A 14697-nucleotide genomic window follows, 5' to 3' on the forward strand; every position below is an offset into this window, starting at 1 on the left:
AGATTCCTGTCAGATGTCTTTGCCAAGGTTACTCTATAGCTCTCTGTCCTGCAGAGGATAAACAGCCTTTGCTGCCTTCCAAGCCACACCTGGGAATCATGTCGGGGTCACCAGAATGAAGGCTTCTTACAGTTCTTATCCTCTTGTTTACAAATAAACAGACTCTGTATTCAGTTAGGTTAGAAGCATTTATTGGTATGCAAAATAAGACAGAGTACTGAAGGAGGGACAAATGACCTGATAGTCACTGTCGAAGCTCATTCAGTTTTCTTCCTGCACATTAGCTACATACATAGAAAATGTCTTTCTTTGTTTACCAGTTTCTTCTTATCTCAGCATCATGAAAATTGGTTCTGATCCTTTTCATCCTAGCCCATTATTGTTGCCTCCAACATTATACCTTTCCTGTTTCCCCTTCTATCTGAGTTTTCAGCCCCACCTGGCATCAGTGGTTTCGGCATCATGAGTCTCTTTTGTCATGCATCCCTTTTTTTTGGATTATCAGACCTCCCTGCTGGCAATGTTTCTTTTTCTGATATGGATCATGGGCACCACAGCTGCAGTTCTGTGCATGCACATTATGACTGCTAGAGCTGTCTCTTGCTCTGCAGATATACAATATTCAATGGTGGTGCTGTGCCACTGTATATCCCGGTTAAGTTAGTTGGATAGGTGTGTCTGGCTCATTTAACTAGCTGCTCCATAGCTGAATATCGGCCCCATAGTGTAAGGAGAAGTAGGTCTTGAAATGGCAATCCTCAGAGCTCGATGTGCATTCTCTCAGGATTAGCCATAGGACCAGCTGATCTTGAAATACCTTGGTAGTATTTACCTAGTTTACCTGGCAGGGGTGGTCCATGCCTATGGAAGCTCCTGATTGGCCCAGCTGTTGCGACCGTCGCTGCCTGACCTCTCCACTCCGCCCTCCTTACCTCTTTAGCGACTCCCTCATGGGTTGATGGAAGTTTGGCTGCCGCGGCATCATCTTGCTGACCTGCTCTGGCATTCCCGGACTGGCTAGACGCTGCCTTCCGCCATGTTCTCCTGAGGCCTAAGGGCGCACGCGCGGCGCGGCCCTGACTCAAGTACCAGCAGTGGCGCGAACCTCAGGGGCGTCCCCCTGAGATGACATCATCTTTGGATATTTAAAGGTTTTTCATTTCGCTAACTAATCAAGTTAGCAAAGGGTTTCCTACCTAGCTGCCTCCAGGTATCGCTGCGGATGGGATTTGCTCTCTGCATACCTTGCTACTCTGCCTCCTCGGACTTTGCCAGGGGTACCCGCTCCTCGGGGGCCTCGCTCTCTCTTTTAATTTTCAGGTCACAGTCTGGAACCGGTACTCGCTCCTCGAGGGCCCACGTTCCCGGACCTGCTACTGAATATAAATTCTGCCAGGAAGTCACCACTGCCTACAACACCAGTGAGTTACCATCTCTCTCTCAGAGCTTTCCCTGGAACCAGGTACTCGCTCCTCGAGGGCCTACGTCATTCCAGCTCCTGGGCTATTCTAAGAAACTACAGTGTGAGTGATACCATCAAGGTTCTATTCCTGAACTCTGCATACTCTGCCTACTCACTATCTCAGTTTCTCTACACCTCAGCCTTCCTGGGATCGCTGTTCCAGTGCCTGAAGGACTACAGCCCAGCCGGGCTATTCCAGCTCACTACTGCCACCTCTGGTGGTTCTCAAAAACTGTTTAATAAAAGAACTTGTGTGTGTCTGTCTCCCAACTCTGAGCCTGACCGGTGGTCCCTCTTGGGATCTTCCCCCGAGGATGTGGTCATCTGCCACCGGCCCAAGGATCCATCCACAACTATCACAAATAACAACAGGTTGCTAACTCCATGGATCTGGCACAACTCAATGCCTTGCAGGCCATACTGGGCCTGGCCCTGCGCATTTTAGAGCAGCAAGACACCTTGGAGAAACTTACTTCAGCGTTCCATCAGCTACACACACAGAAGGTTCAAGGCACAGCTTCCAACCATGAAGGTCAGTTACAGGAGGTAACTTTAAAGTCTGCTGTACCACTGGCGGCTCCAATCTGCTTTTCCGGAGAAATCCAGAAGACCCGGGGCTTTTTAAACCAGTGCTGCATGCATTTTACCTTACAGCCATTTTTATTTCCTACGGCTCTCTCCAAGACTACCTACATCCTTTCCTACTTGGATGGTAGGGCATCTACCTTGTGGGAACGCAAGGACCCCATTTTGCAGGACATAGAAGGATTTATGGACTTATTTAATTCCGTTTTCGATGACCCTGCCCGAACTGCTGTCGCCGGTTCTTCTTTGGTTGAATTGAAGCAAGGCAACAGATCATTGGCTGAATTTGCCATAGAGTTCAAAACTCTTGCGGCAGAACTCTGCTGGGACCCCAAATGTCTCAAGACTCTCTTCTTCAGAGACCTGGATAACCATTTAAAGGACGAGCTGGCTGCTCGTGAAACACCTGACTCTCTGGATGAACTAGTAGCCTTGGCCACTCAGATTGATCACCGGCTCCGGGACAAGGTGAAGGAACTCCGGCCTAAGGTGTTACCTGGGTTGAAACAGGCTAGTGCTATACCTGCACCTCGGATGTTTCCAGTAATCCCTGCTGTTGATAAAGATGAACCGATGTAACTTGGTCATGGACATTTGACTTCCAAAGAAAGAAGACTTCGGAAGAGGCATGGCCTTTGCATGTACTGTGATCAGCCTGGCCACAATGTCTGTACATGCACCATTCGTCCGGAAAACGGACGTGCCTAAGTCCTGCAGGAGGACTGTTCTTAGGCCTCACTATGCTCTCTCCTCCGCTCTCTCTCCCAGTCTCCTTGACCTACGGACCAGTCACGGTTCAGACTCCTGCCCTGGTGGATTCAGGGGCAGGAGGCAACTTCATTCTCAGACGTCTAGTGGAATACTTGAGGATTCCCCTCATCAAGTTGAAAGATCCACTACTGTTATCTTCCATTCATGGAAAGCCCTTACCGGGCGACGTGATTTGCCAAAACATACCAGTTACTCTCCACACCGGAGCTCTCCATACGGAATCGCTCTTCTTCTTTGTACTGGAAAGGGCCATGCATCCTATCATCCTGGGTTACCCTGGTTGCAAGTCCACCAACCCCAATTTGACTGGGCATCCTTGGATCTCTCCCGCTGGGGCCCAGAATATTACGGGAAGTGCCTTAAGGAAATCTCGTCTATCATTTGCATGCCTACGACTCCAGTGATGCCAGGACTGCCGCCCCAATTTGCATCCTTCAGGGATGTATTTTCCAAAGAAGTGGCTGATATTCTTCCTCCACATAGGCCCTATGACTGTGCCATAAGACTGAAACCCAATGCTGAGCCACCAAAAGGACGGGTGTACCCTCTCTCAGCCATTAAGAATAAAGCAATGTTGGAATACATTGAAGAATTTCTCCAGAAGGGCTGTATCAGACCATTAAAGTCGCCAGCCGGCGCAGGCTTTTTCTTTGTGGGGAAGAAGGACAGTACCCTACGTCCTTGTATCGATTACCGAGGTCTAAACAAAATCACGATCAAAGACCGTTACCCCTTGCCGTTAATCTCGGAGCTGTTTGACCGGCTACAAGGGGTTAAGATATTTTCACAGCTTGACCTGAAGGGGTCCTACAACCTCATTCACATTCGGAGCAGCGATGAATGGAAAACGGCCTTCAACACGCGAGACGGCCACTTCGAGTATCTAGTAGTGCCGTTCGGGCTGTGTAATGCACCCGCCATTTTCCAAAATATGATGAACGACATCTTGTGGGATCTGCTGTACAAGAATGTTGTAGTCTACCTGGACGACATATTAATCTTCTCCCAGGATTTGGACATCCACATTGCAGATGTTAGGCAAGTACTCCACAGTCTTCACGAACACTGGCTGTACGCCAAACTCTCTGTGAATTTCACAAAGACTCAGTGCCTTTTCTAGGCTACATAGTGTCGAAAGAAGGCTTCCAAATGGACCCTCACCAACTTGAAAGTATCAAGAATTGGGCCCAACCTACCAGCCTGAAGGCTTTAAGGAGATTCCTGGAGTTCACCAACTATATCGAAGCTTTATAAAGAACTATTCTTCTTTAACCGTACCTTTGACTGCGATGACTCGCAAGGGTGCCGACGCTTCAAAATGGTCAGCGGAAGCCATTTCTGCGTTTGAGAAATTGAAGACTGCCTTCTCCACAGAACCGTGCTTGCGGCAACCAGACCCCAACAAGCCCTTTATCGTCGAAGTTGATGCTTCAGATGTGGGTGTAGGGGCTGTGTTGAGCCAAACAGGAAACTCGAAAGCCTTACGTCCCTGTTCCTTCTTCTCACGAAGATTTTCTCCAGCCGAGAAAAACTATGGGATCGGCAATAAAGAGCTCGTGGCAATAAAGCTTGCATTCGAGGAATGGCGGCCTTGGCTCGAAGGCGCTTAACATCAAATAACCGTATTCACGGATCATAAAAATCTAGAGTATCTCCACCACGCACAACGTCTGAATTACAGGCAGGCCAGATGGTCTTTATTTTCTAATCGTTTCGATTTTGTGCTGAAGTTCCGCCCTGGAGATAGAAACACCAGAGCAGACGCTCTGTCACGCTCTTTTCATTCGGAGGATGTGCCTGATGAGCCACAGCACATAATTGACCCGAATAAGATCCTCTTGGCATCCACCCAGTCTGTATCCGCTGGTAAAACAATCGTTCCAAAAAGACTCAGGAAGAAAGTGCTCTTTTGGGCGCACGATTCCAAGCTGGCTGGCCATCCTGGCCAATGCCATACCCTGCTCAAGATACAGAGGCTGTATTGGTGGCCTACTATCAAAAAGGATACCTATTCCAACGTGGCATCCTGCACCAGTTGTGCCAAGAACAATCCTGCTTCTGGACAACCGTGGGGTCAGATGCAACCACTGCCAGTTCTGGAACGGCCCTGGTCGCACATCGCTACTGACTTTGTAGTTGATTTGCCCACTTCCGGAGGAATGAACACCATCTGGGTGTCAGTGGATCGATTTAGCAAGATGGCACACTTCGTGGCGCTCCCTGTCATACCTTCAGCCTTGGAGCTTGCAAAGCTCTTCATAACGCACATATTCCGCCTCCACGGACTACCTTCTCACATCGTATCTGACTGTGGGTCCCAATTCACGGCACGATTCTGGAGGACCTTGTGCAAGTTGATCGACATCTCTCTAAACTACACCTCAGCCTATCATCCGCAGTCGAATGGCCAGACGTAACGGATGAATCGAACAATGAAGTAGTATATTCGAGCCTATGTCACGTCCCATCAGAATAACTGGGCCGAATTGCTTCCATGGGCTGAATTTGCCATCAACTCTCATCCAGCAACATCTACTGGATTGTCACCTTTTGAAGTGGTTTTTGGACATTCCCCAACATCGCCACTTCCACTGAAGTTCTCAGCGACGTACCCAGCAGCTCAATCCACTGATGATGATATCCATAATCTGTGGGTTCAGACAAAGGACATGCTAATCAAAGCGAGTGACCGTGCTAAGAAGTACTGCGATGCGCACCATTCGCACGCTCCAGTCTTCAAGCCAGGAGACATGGTCTAGTCAGTTTGCTCCTCGCTACGTGGGACCATTCCCAGTCCTTCAACGTATTGGCAAAGTCACCTACCGTCTGAAGCTACCACCTGGTCTCAACATCCATAATGCTTTCCAAGTTTCACTTCTGAAATCGCTCATACTCAGCGAATTTTCTTCCAAATCTCAGGATCCACCTGTCATCAATGCAGAAGACGACTTAGAGTTCAAAGTCGAAGAGATTCTGGATGTTCGGAAAAGAGGCAATACTTTTGAATATCTTCTCTCCTGGGAAGGTTTTGGCCCCGAAGAAAACTCTTGGGAGCCTCAGACCAATATCCTTGACAAAGAGATGCTTCATCAGTTCCACATCGAGCATTCTTCCAAACCCAAGCCTGGTATCCGAAGAGGAGATCGCCCTTTGAAGGGCGGTACTGTTGCGACAGTCGCTGCCCGAAGTCTCCACTCCGCCCACCTTACCTCTTTTGCGACTCCCTCTTTGGTTGATGGAAGTTTGGCTGCCTTGGCATTATCTTGCCGTTCTCCTCCAGCATCCCTGGACCAGCTAGACGCTTCCTTCCGCCATGTTCTCCTGAAGCCTAAGTGCGCGCGCGTGGCGCAGCCCTGACTCACATACCAGCTGTGGCATGAATCTCAGGGGCGTCCCCTGAGATAACGTCATCCTCACCGGATACTTAAGGTCTTTCATTTTGCTAGCTTTTCAGTTAGCAAGGTTTAGGTTATGGTACAGGTTATGTTTACCTAGCTTCCTCCAGGTATTTCTGCGGATGGGATTCGCTCTCCGCATACCTTGCTACTGTGCCTCCTTGGACTTTACCAGGGGTACCCGCTCCTCGGGGGCCTCGCTCTCTCTCTTGCTTTTCAGGTCGCAGTCTGGAACCGGTACTCGCTCCTCAAAGGCCCACGTTCCCGGACCTGCTACCGAATACAACTTCTGCCAGGAAGTCACCACTGCCTACAACACTAGTGAGTTACCATCTCTCTCTCAGAGCTTTCCCTGGAACCAGGTACTCACTCCTCGAGGGCCTACTTCATTCCTGCCTCTGGGCTGCTGCAAGAGACTATTGTGTGTTTCCATCAAGGTTCTGTTCCTGAACTCTGCATACTCTGCCTACCCACTATCTTCAGTTTCTCTACAGCTCAGCCATCCTGGGATCACTGTTCCAGTGCCTGAGGGACTACAGCCCAGCTGGGCTCTTCCAGTTCACTACCGCCACCTCTGGTGGTTCACTATACAGTTTAATAAAAGATCTAGTGTGTGTCTGTCTCCCAACTCTGAACCTTACCGGTGGCCCTTCTCGGGATCTTCCCCCGTGGGCGTGGTCATCTGCCACCGGCCCAAGGATCCACCCACAATTATCACAAATAATAACAAATACACATCAGGATAGCTTGGACTTGCTTAAAATGTTAATAAGAAATTTAGGTAAATACACTTTGAAATGTTTGTATGCTAATGCCAGAAGTCTAAGTAGTAAGATGGGATAATTAGAGTGTATAGCAGTGAATGAGGACATGGACTTAACTGGCATCTCAGAGTTATGGTGGAAAGAGGATAACCAATGGGATAGTGGTACAAATGGAGTAGAGGAGTAGCCTAGTGGCTAGAGCAGTGGGCTACAAACCAGGAGACCAAAGTTTGAGTCCTGCTGTTGCTCCTTGTGACCTTCGGCAAGTCACTTTACCTTCTATTGCCTCAGGTACAAATGTAGGGGGTCATTTATCAAAATGTGCTAAGGCATTTTTGCATGTGTTAAGGGCTTATCGCAAGCGAAAAGCCCTGTTAACGCATGCGATAGCACCATATCGTATGGTGTGATGCAAATTTGAAAAAGAGGAGGAGTTAGGGGTGGGGAGTGGGCTGGGTTTGCAAAATGCTATTGCACAGACTTAATGGTGATTTTAACTATACCTCTTTCAGTTGTGTTATGCCACAGTAAGGTTTTATTGCAGTTTGTGATGTCTCCTACAAGGCCTGTTTTAGTTGATGGGAGAGAGAGAGAGAGAGAGAGAGAGATTAGCCATAATGTCCTCTCCCTAGATAGGTATTTGTATCCCTAAGGTAGGCCCACCTAGTAACTCGAGGTGAGGTTTAGGTATTAGTGTAGGGGGTTAGGGGCCACTTTGACATTCAACGTAAGATGTACGAGCAGAACAGTGGTCTCTTGTGAAGATTTGATGGCCTTCGGAGTGAGGAAACTCCCCCCAAAGATGAGATTTGGGCAATGTTCTCTCCACCTAGCTTGATGTTACCCAGGTAGAGAGTCCATCAAGCTAGGTTGAGAGAATATTGCACAAATCTCATCTTTGGGTGAGTTTCCTCACTCTGAAGGCCATCAAATCTTCACAAGAGACCACTGTTCTGTTCGTACATCTCACGTTGAATGTCAAAGTGGCCCCTAACCCCCTACACTAATACCTAAACCTCACCTAGAGGTTTAGGTATTAGTGTAGGGGGTTAGGGGCCTACCTTAGGGATACAAATACCTATCTAGGGAGAGAACATTTGGCTAGTTTGTCTCTCTCTCTCTCTCTCTCTCTCTCTCTCAAGCTCCCTGGTACCATTTAAAATGGTCCCCCAGTGGTTGAATGCAAGAAATACAACAGGTCTGGCACTTATTGCAAAGTCTGAAAATGTTATCGCAATTTGTGCTAACTTAGTTCTTCGCATAGGTAATTAGCACAAATTGCGATAAACTGTATATTAGCATAAAACATGCCCCTTTTGCTATCGCATGTGATACTTATCACATTTTGATAAATCCAGGCCTTAAATTGTAAGCTCTCTGAGGATAGGGAAATACCTACAGTACTTGACTGTAATCCAATTTGAAGCGCTGAAAAAAGTGTGAAAATGGGAATATAAAAAATCTAAATAAAATAAATACATATCGCAATGACAGAGAAGAGCGTCTTGGTAGGGGGGGTGGTGCTTTATGTCCAGGATGGCATAGAGTCCAACAGGATAAAGAGTCAGCATGACTCTAAATGCACAATCAAATCTTTATGGTAGAAATCCCTTGTGTGCTGGGGAACAGTACAGTGATAGGAGTATACTACTGTCCACCTGACCAAAATGGTGAGACAGACAGTGAGATGCTAAGAGAAATTAGGGAAGCTAACCAAACTGATAGTGCAGTAATAATGGAAGATTTCAATTACCCCAATATTGACTGGGTAAATGTAACATCGGGACATGCTAGAGAGAATCATTTCCTGGATGGAATAAATAACTGTTTTATGGAGCAATTGGTTCAGGAACTTGTGAGAGAAGGAGCAATATTAGATCTTATTCTTAGTGGCGCGCAGGACTTGGTGAGAGAGGTAACGGTGATGGAGCCGCTTGGCAATAGTGATCATAATATGATCAAATTTGAATTAATGGCTGGAAGGGGGACAGTAAGTAAATCAATGGCTTTAGCACTAAACTTTCAAAAGGGAAACTTTGATAAAATGAGAAAGATAGTTTAAAAAAATTGAAAGGAGCAGCTACAAAGATAAAAAAAAGTGCAACAGGCATGGACATTGTTAAAAAATACCATCCTAGAAGCACAGTCCACATGTATTCCTCACATTAAGAAAGGTGGAAGGAAGGTCAAACGATTGCCAAAAGTGAGGTGAAAGAGGCTATTTTAGCCAAAAGATCTTCATTCAAAAATTGGAAGAAAGATCCATGAGAAGAAAATAGGATAATGCATAAACGTTGGCAAGTTAAATGTAAGACATTGATAAGACAGGCTAAGAGAGAATTTGGAAAGAAATTGGCCATAGAGGCAAAAACTCACAATAAAAACTTTTAAAAATATATCCAAAGCAGAAAGCCTGCAAGGGAGTTGGATGGACTGTTAGATGATCGAGGGGTTAGAGGGGCACTTAGGGAAGATAAGGTCATTGCAAAAAGATCAAACAATTTCTTTGCTTCGGTGTTTACTGAAGAGGATGTTGGGCAGATACCCGTTCCGGAGACAGTTTTCAAGGGTGATGATTCAGATGAACTGAACCAAATCTTAGTGAACCTGAAAGATGTGGTAGGCAGATTGACAAAATGAAGAGTAAAGAACTAAAAAATGAAATTCCAGACCTATTTCAATTAATTTGTAACCTATCATTAAAATCATCCATTGTACCTGAAGATTGGAAGATGGCCAATGTAACCCCAATATTTAAAAAGGGCTCCAGTGGTGATCCGGGAACCATAAACCAGTTAGTCTGCCTTCAGTGCCAGGAAAAATCATGGAAACCTTTATAAATAATAAAATCACAAAACATTTAGATAGACATGGTTTAATGGGTCACAACCAGCATGGAAGTCTTGCCTCACAAATTCCCTACATTTTTTTGAAGGGGTGAATAAATATGTGGACAAAGGTGAACCGGTAGATATGGTATATTTGGATTTTCAGAAGGCGTTCGGCAGTGTCTTGCATGAGAGGCTTCTATGAAAACTAAAAAGTCATGGAATAGGAGGCAATGTTTTTTTGTGGATTGCAAGCTGGTTAAAAGACGAAACATAGAAACATAGCAACATAGAAATGATGGCAGAAGAAGACCAAATGGCATATCCAGTCTGCCCAGCAAGCTTTCACACTTTTTTTTTCTCACTCTCTCATACTTATATAGAAACATAGAAATGACGGCAGAAGAAGACCAATCGGTCCATCCAGTCTGCCCAGCAAGCTTCACACTTCTTTTTTCTCATACTTATCTGTTTCTCTTGGCTCTTAGTAACCTTAGGTTCTATTTCCCTTTCACCCCCACCATTAATGTAGAGAGCAGTGATGGAGCTGCTTCCAAGTGAAATATTAAGTTTGATTAGTTGGGTAAGCAGCAGCATAGCTCTCTGCTTTTCTTCTCCCCTGCCGTTGAAGCAGGGAGCTATGCTGGATATGCATTGAAAGTGAAGTATGCCTTGAAAGTCACATTAACTATCATCAAATATTGAAAAGCCTAATAATTGGTAATTGAATAAGCCTAATAATTGGTAATACCTATAGCCCATGAACCATCCCTGTTTTTGTTTTTTTTGTTTTTTTAATTTGGAGATGGCAGCCCTCCATCCTTCCGCTCCGTGAAGGTGGAACACCAACCACTGGCCACTGGCATCCCGCTCCGTGAATGCCTCTGTGGCTATTGCTGCTCCATGCAGTGTTTTGCTGCCTCCTCTTTATACGCGTCCTCTAGACCTGATGGATCCACAGTGTTTATCCCACGCCCCTTTGAAGTCCTTCACAGTTTTGGACTTCACCACTTCCTCCGGAAGGGCATTCCAGGCATCCACCACTCTCTCCGTGAAGAAATACTTCCTGACATTGGTTCTTAGTCTTCCTCCTTGGAGCCTCAGCTCGTGACCTTTGGTTCTGCTGATTTTTTTCTGACTGAAAATGTTTGTCGTTGTCTTTGGATCGTTAAAGTTTTTCAAGTATCTGAAAGTCTGAATCATATCACCCCTGCTCCTCCTTTCATCTTTTCCTCTTTTCCTCATCTGTTCCTCTTGGCCTTATCTGTTCCTCTTGGCCTTTAGTACCCTTTTGGTTCTATTTCCCTTCCACCCCCGCTGTTAATGTGACCTTTTGGTTCTTTTTCCCTTCCACCCCTGCCATTAATGTAGAGAGCAGTGCTGGAACTGCTTCTAAGTGAAGTATCTAGCTTAATTGGTTAGGGGTAGTAACCGCCACAATAAGCAAGCTACTCCCACGCTTATTTGTTTACCCAGCCTGTGCCATTCAGTCCTTGTTGGTTGTTATCTGAATATAAATCCACTTTTCTTTATTTTCCCTTGCCGTTGAAGCAGGGATATTCTCTGAATATGTATTGAAATTGAAGTATCAGGCTTAATTGATTCAGGGTAGTAACCACCATAGCAATCAATGGTCTGTTTAAATGGTCTGTTTTCACAGTAGAAAAAGGTAAATAGTGGAGTGCCTAAGGGATCTGTACTTGGACCAGTGCTTTTTAAAATATTTATAAATGATCTAGAAAGGGGTACAACGAGTGAGGTGATCAGATTTGCAGATGACACATTATTATGCAGAGTAGTTAAATCTCAAGTGCAATGTGATAAATTGCAGGAGGATCTTGCAGATGAAATTTAACATTAATAAGTGCAAAGTGATGCATATAGGGAAAAATAGCCCTTGCTGTAGTTACACAATGTTAGGTTCTATCTTAGGAGTTACCACCCAGAAAAGAGATCTAGGCATCATAGTGGATTATACATTGACATTTTCTGCTCAGCGAGCTGTGTCAATCAAAAAAGCAAAAAGAGTGTTAGGAATTATTAAGAAAGGAATGGCAAATAAAACGATGGATGTCATAAAGCCTCTGTATCGCTCCATGGTGAGACCGCATCTTGAATGCTGTGTGCAATTCTGGTCGCTGCATCTCAGAAAAGATATAGTTGCACTTGAGAAAGTGCAGAGAAGGGTGACCAAAATAAGTGGCATGGAACAGCTGCCCTATGAGGTAAGGCTAAGGAAGTTTGGGCTGTTCAGTCTGGAGAAGAGATGAATGAGGGGGAATATGATAGAAGTCTAGAAAATCATGAAAGGACTTGAACAAGTTAATGTAAATCAGTTATTTACTCTCTCAGATAATAGAAGGACCAGGGGGCACTCCATGAAGTTTGCAAGTAGCTAATTTAAAACAAATCAAAGAAAATTCTTTTTCACTCAGCGCATAGTTAAACTCTGGAATTCATTGGCAGGGGATGTGGTTTCAGCAGTTAGTGTTACTGGGTTTAAAAAAGGTTCGGATAAGTTCCTAGAGGTTAAATCCATAAACTGCTATTAAGGTAATAAATAAGCAATAGTAGCTTGTGATCTATCTAATGTTTGGGTGCTTGACAGGTACATGTGACAGGTACATGTGACTTGGATTGGCCACTGTTGGAAACAGGATGCTGGGCTTGATGGACCCTTGGTCTGACCCAGTATGGCATTTCTTATGTTCTTATGTCTCTGTATGTCTGTGAAGTCAGAATCCATATTTTGCTGTATAATAGTGAAACTTCAGGTATCTCCCTATAGCAGAGCTTTCCAAACTGTGTGTCGGGACACGTTAGTGTGTCGCCTGCAGTGTGCAGGTGTGTCGCGCAAGCCCGGTCAACTCTGATGCGAGTTTGGGCTTTTTTTTTTCTAGAGATTCACTTTTTTTTTTCAGTTTATGGGTTGCTTATTATTGGGTGATTTTTGCTGTCAATCGCGTTTTTTTGGGGGGCTTGGTGGGTGGAACGAGCCCAGCCATCCTTGCATTGGCTGCTGCTGCCGATGAGGCCTGGCCATGAGGAGTACTGACTGCAAGCAGCAGTGTTTGGTGATCATGGAAGGGAGTGAAGCACTTAACTGGCAACAATCAAAAAGACGAGGTACATGAGTGTGGGGGCCAGACATGTGCTGGGGGGAGAGAGATGAGTGAGTGGGGGGCAAACGTGCTGGGGGGACAGACATGTGCTTGAGGGGGAGAGATATGAGTGTGTGGGGGCCAGACATGTGCTGGGGGGAGGAGAGAGATGAGTGTGTGGGGGACAGACAATTTGTTTTATTATTGTTTCTCATAAATTATAACAATAACATGAATCTTGGAATATATATTTTTAATATAAATTTAAGGTTTTCATGAGATAGGTTGTGTCGTGAAACATTTTATTTATGTATATATTTAAGGAAACATACATAAATTGTCGAAATATGTTTCATTCGTTTAACCTTTAACCTCTGGTTTACTAGTAGACTGAATTACCGTGTCGTGAAATTATGTTTGTCTAAAAAGTGTGTCACCAACATGAAAAGTTTGGAAAGCTCTGCCCTATAGGATAGGAGCTTACACATATAAACTGCTGTGCATGCTGTTGGGGGAAGGCTGTGAATCTCCTTGTCCTATAGCTGAGAAATCATATTGCCCTCCTCACATTCCCGAGACCAGATTGAAAGCCTACACCTATACGTGTGATAATGCTGCTATTGTAGGACTAGGAGTTGGTCCTGACGAGATAAAGGACCTTAAATGAAATCTAGAAATAAAATTGTTGTTATGAAACCCAGCAACCGAGGGCTTCCTTCATCCCTGTGAAATCAAAGCTAAGCAAACTGGGGAACTAATTTGCACTTGAACAGCCAGCAAAATTACAAATTGATCACTCATTAGTTGATTCAATAGAGGGTGCAAGGTTTCTGGATTCCCTGGATAAAGGAGAAGTTGGACCAGACTTGGGAAGGAGCTCAAAAAGATTTAATCCACTGCGCTCATCAAAAGCTATTTTCAGAGAAGAGCTGCTAATATCCTATTAAAGGTTCTTTTTAGCTCTGCTCCATCCAATGAGGCATTCTTTGTTGTCATAAAATTATTTAGCAACCCCAGGAGTCCTTCCAGTACATCACTCGCCATTTCCTTTCAAACAGTCCTCAAAATAGACTGTAACTTCCTTTTAGGGTGCATGCTTTAACCACAGGACACTCTTTAAAGACTAGGTACAAGTGTACTTGCAGATTTCACACCTCATTAGGGAGTTTGAAAATTGCCCCGTTAAAAAAAAATATATAAGCATTTCTTTTGATATGTCAGATTTCATAAAAATATTGATGGAAGAGAATATCTGGAAATAGTGATGTATGACAGAGTCACAGAATGCTATTTTCTGTTTTCATTTATTAAGGAGTGGCAAGGGATCTACTATGCAAGACGGAAAGCAGGAGACAGTGTACAGCAGCATGTAAAAATAATACCTGTGATTGGTCAAGGAGGGTAAGTATGGTAATGCTAAATGTATCAGAGATATATAGTAAGAGATATATACATACACACACACACACACACACACACATATATATATATAAAACACACACATTCATATGGATACTTATATACATACTACATTCATGAGTATTTTCTTCTGGACAGGCGTGTTGGATTTATTTTCCTGCACCTGCACCTAATGTTCAATTTTCACCTAAGTTATTCAGTAGGGTTGCCCAACCTTTTCAAGCCCAAGATACATCTACGTTAACAAAAATGTTGTGTGGCACACCAACCTCTAGAGGTCCAGCAATGCAGACATGGCGAAAACTTGTGTGGTCAAAACAAAAGCTAGGAAACCTCTAAAAGCCCCACTAATCTCTCTTCCAAATTTTAAAA

General features: G+C 44.7%; 1 protein-coding gene across 2 annotated transcripts in view; it reads left to right on the forward strand.

Annotated features, from left to right (window-relative positions):
• The window catches only part of PDE8B (phosphodiesterase 8B), a 382442-nt gene that overhangs the window by 239698 nt on the left and 128047 nt on the right, over positions 1-14697 (forward strand). For both annotated transcript variants that reach the window (XM_029575379.1, XM_029575388.1), the window contains one exon: positions 14219-14307. In XM_029575379.1, coding sequence (XP_029431239.1) covers positions 14219-14307 — 89 coding nt within the window. The remainder of the gene's footprint in view (positions 1-14218; positions 14308-14697) is intronic.

This window comes from Rhinatrema bivittatum, chromosome 1 (genome assembly GCF_901001135.1).
Source record: "Rhinatrema bivittatum chromosome 1, aRhiBiv1.1, whole genome shotgun sequence".
In the NCBI taxonomy this organism is placed as follows: Eukaryota; Metazoa; Chordata; class Amphibia; order Gymnophiona; family Rhinatrematidae; genus Rhinatrema; species Rhinatrema bivittatum.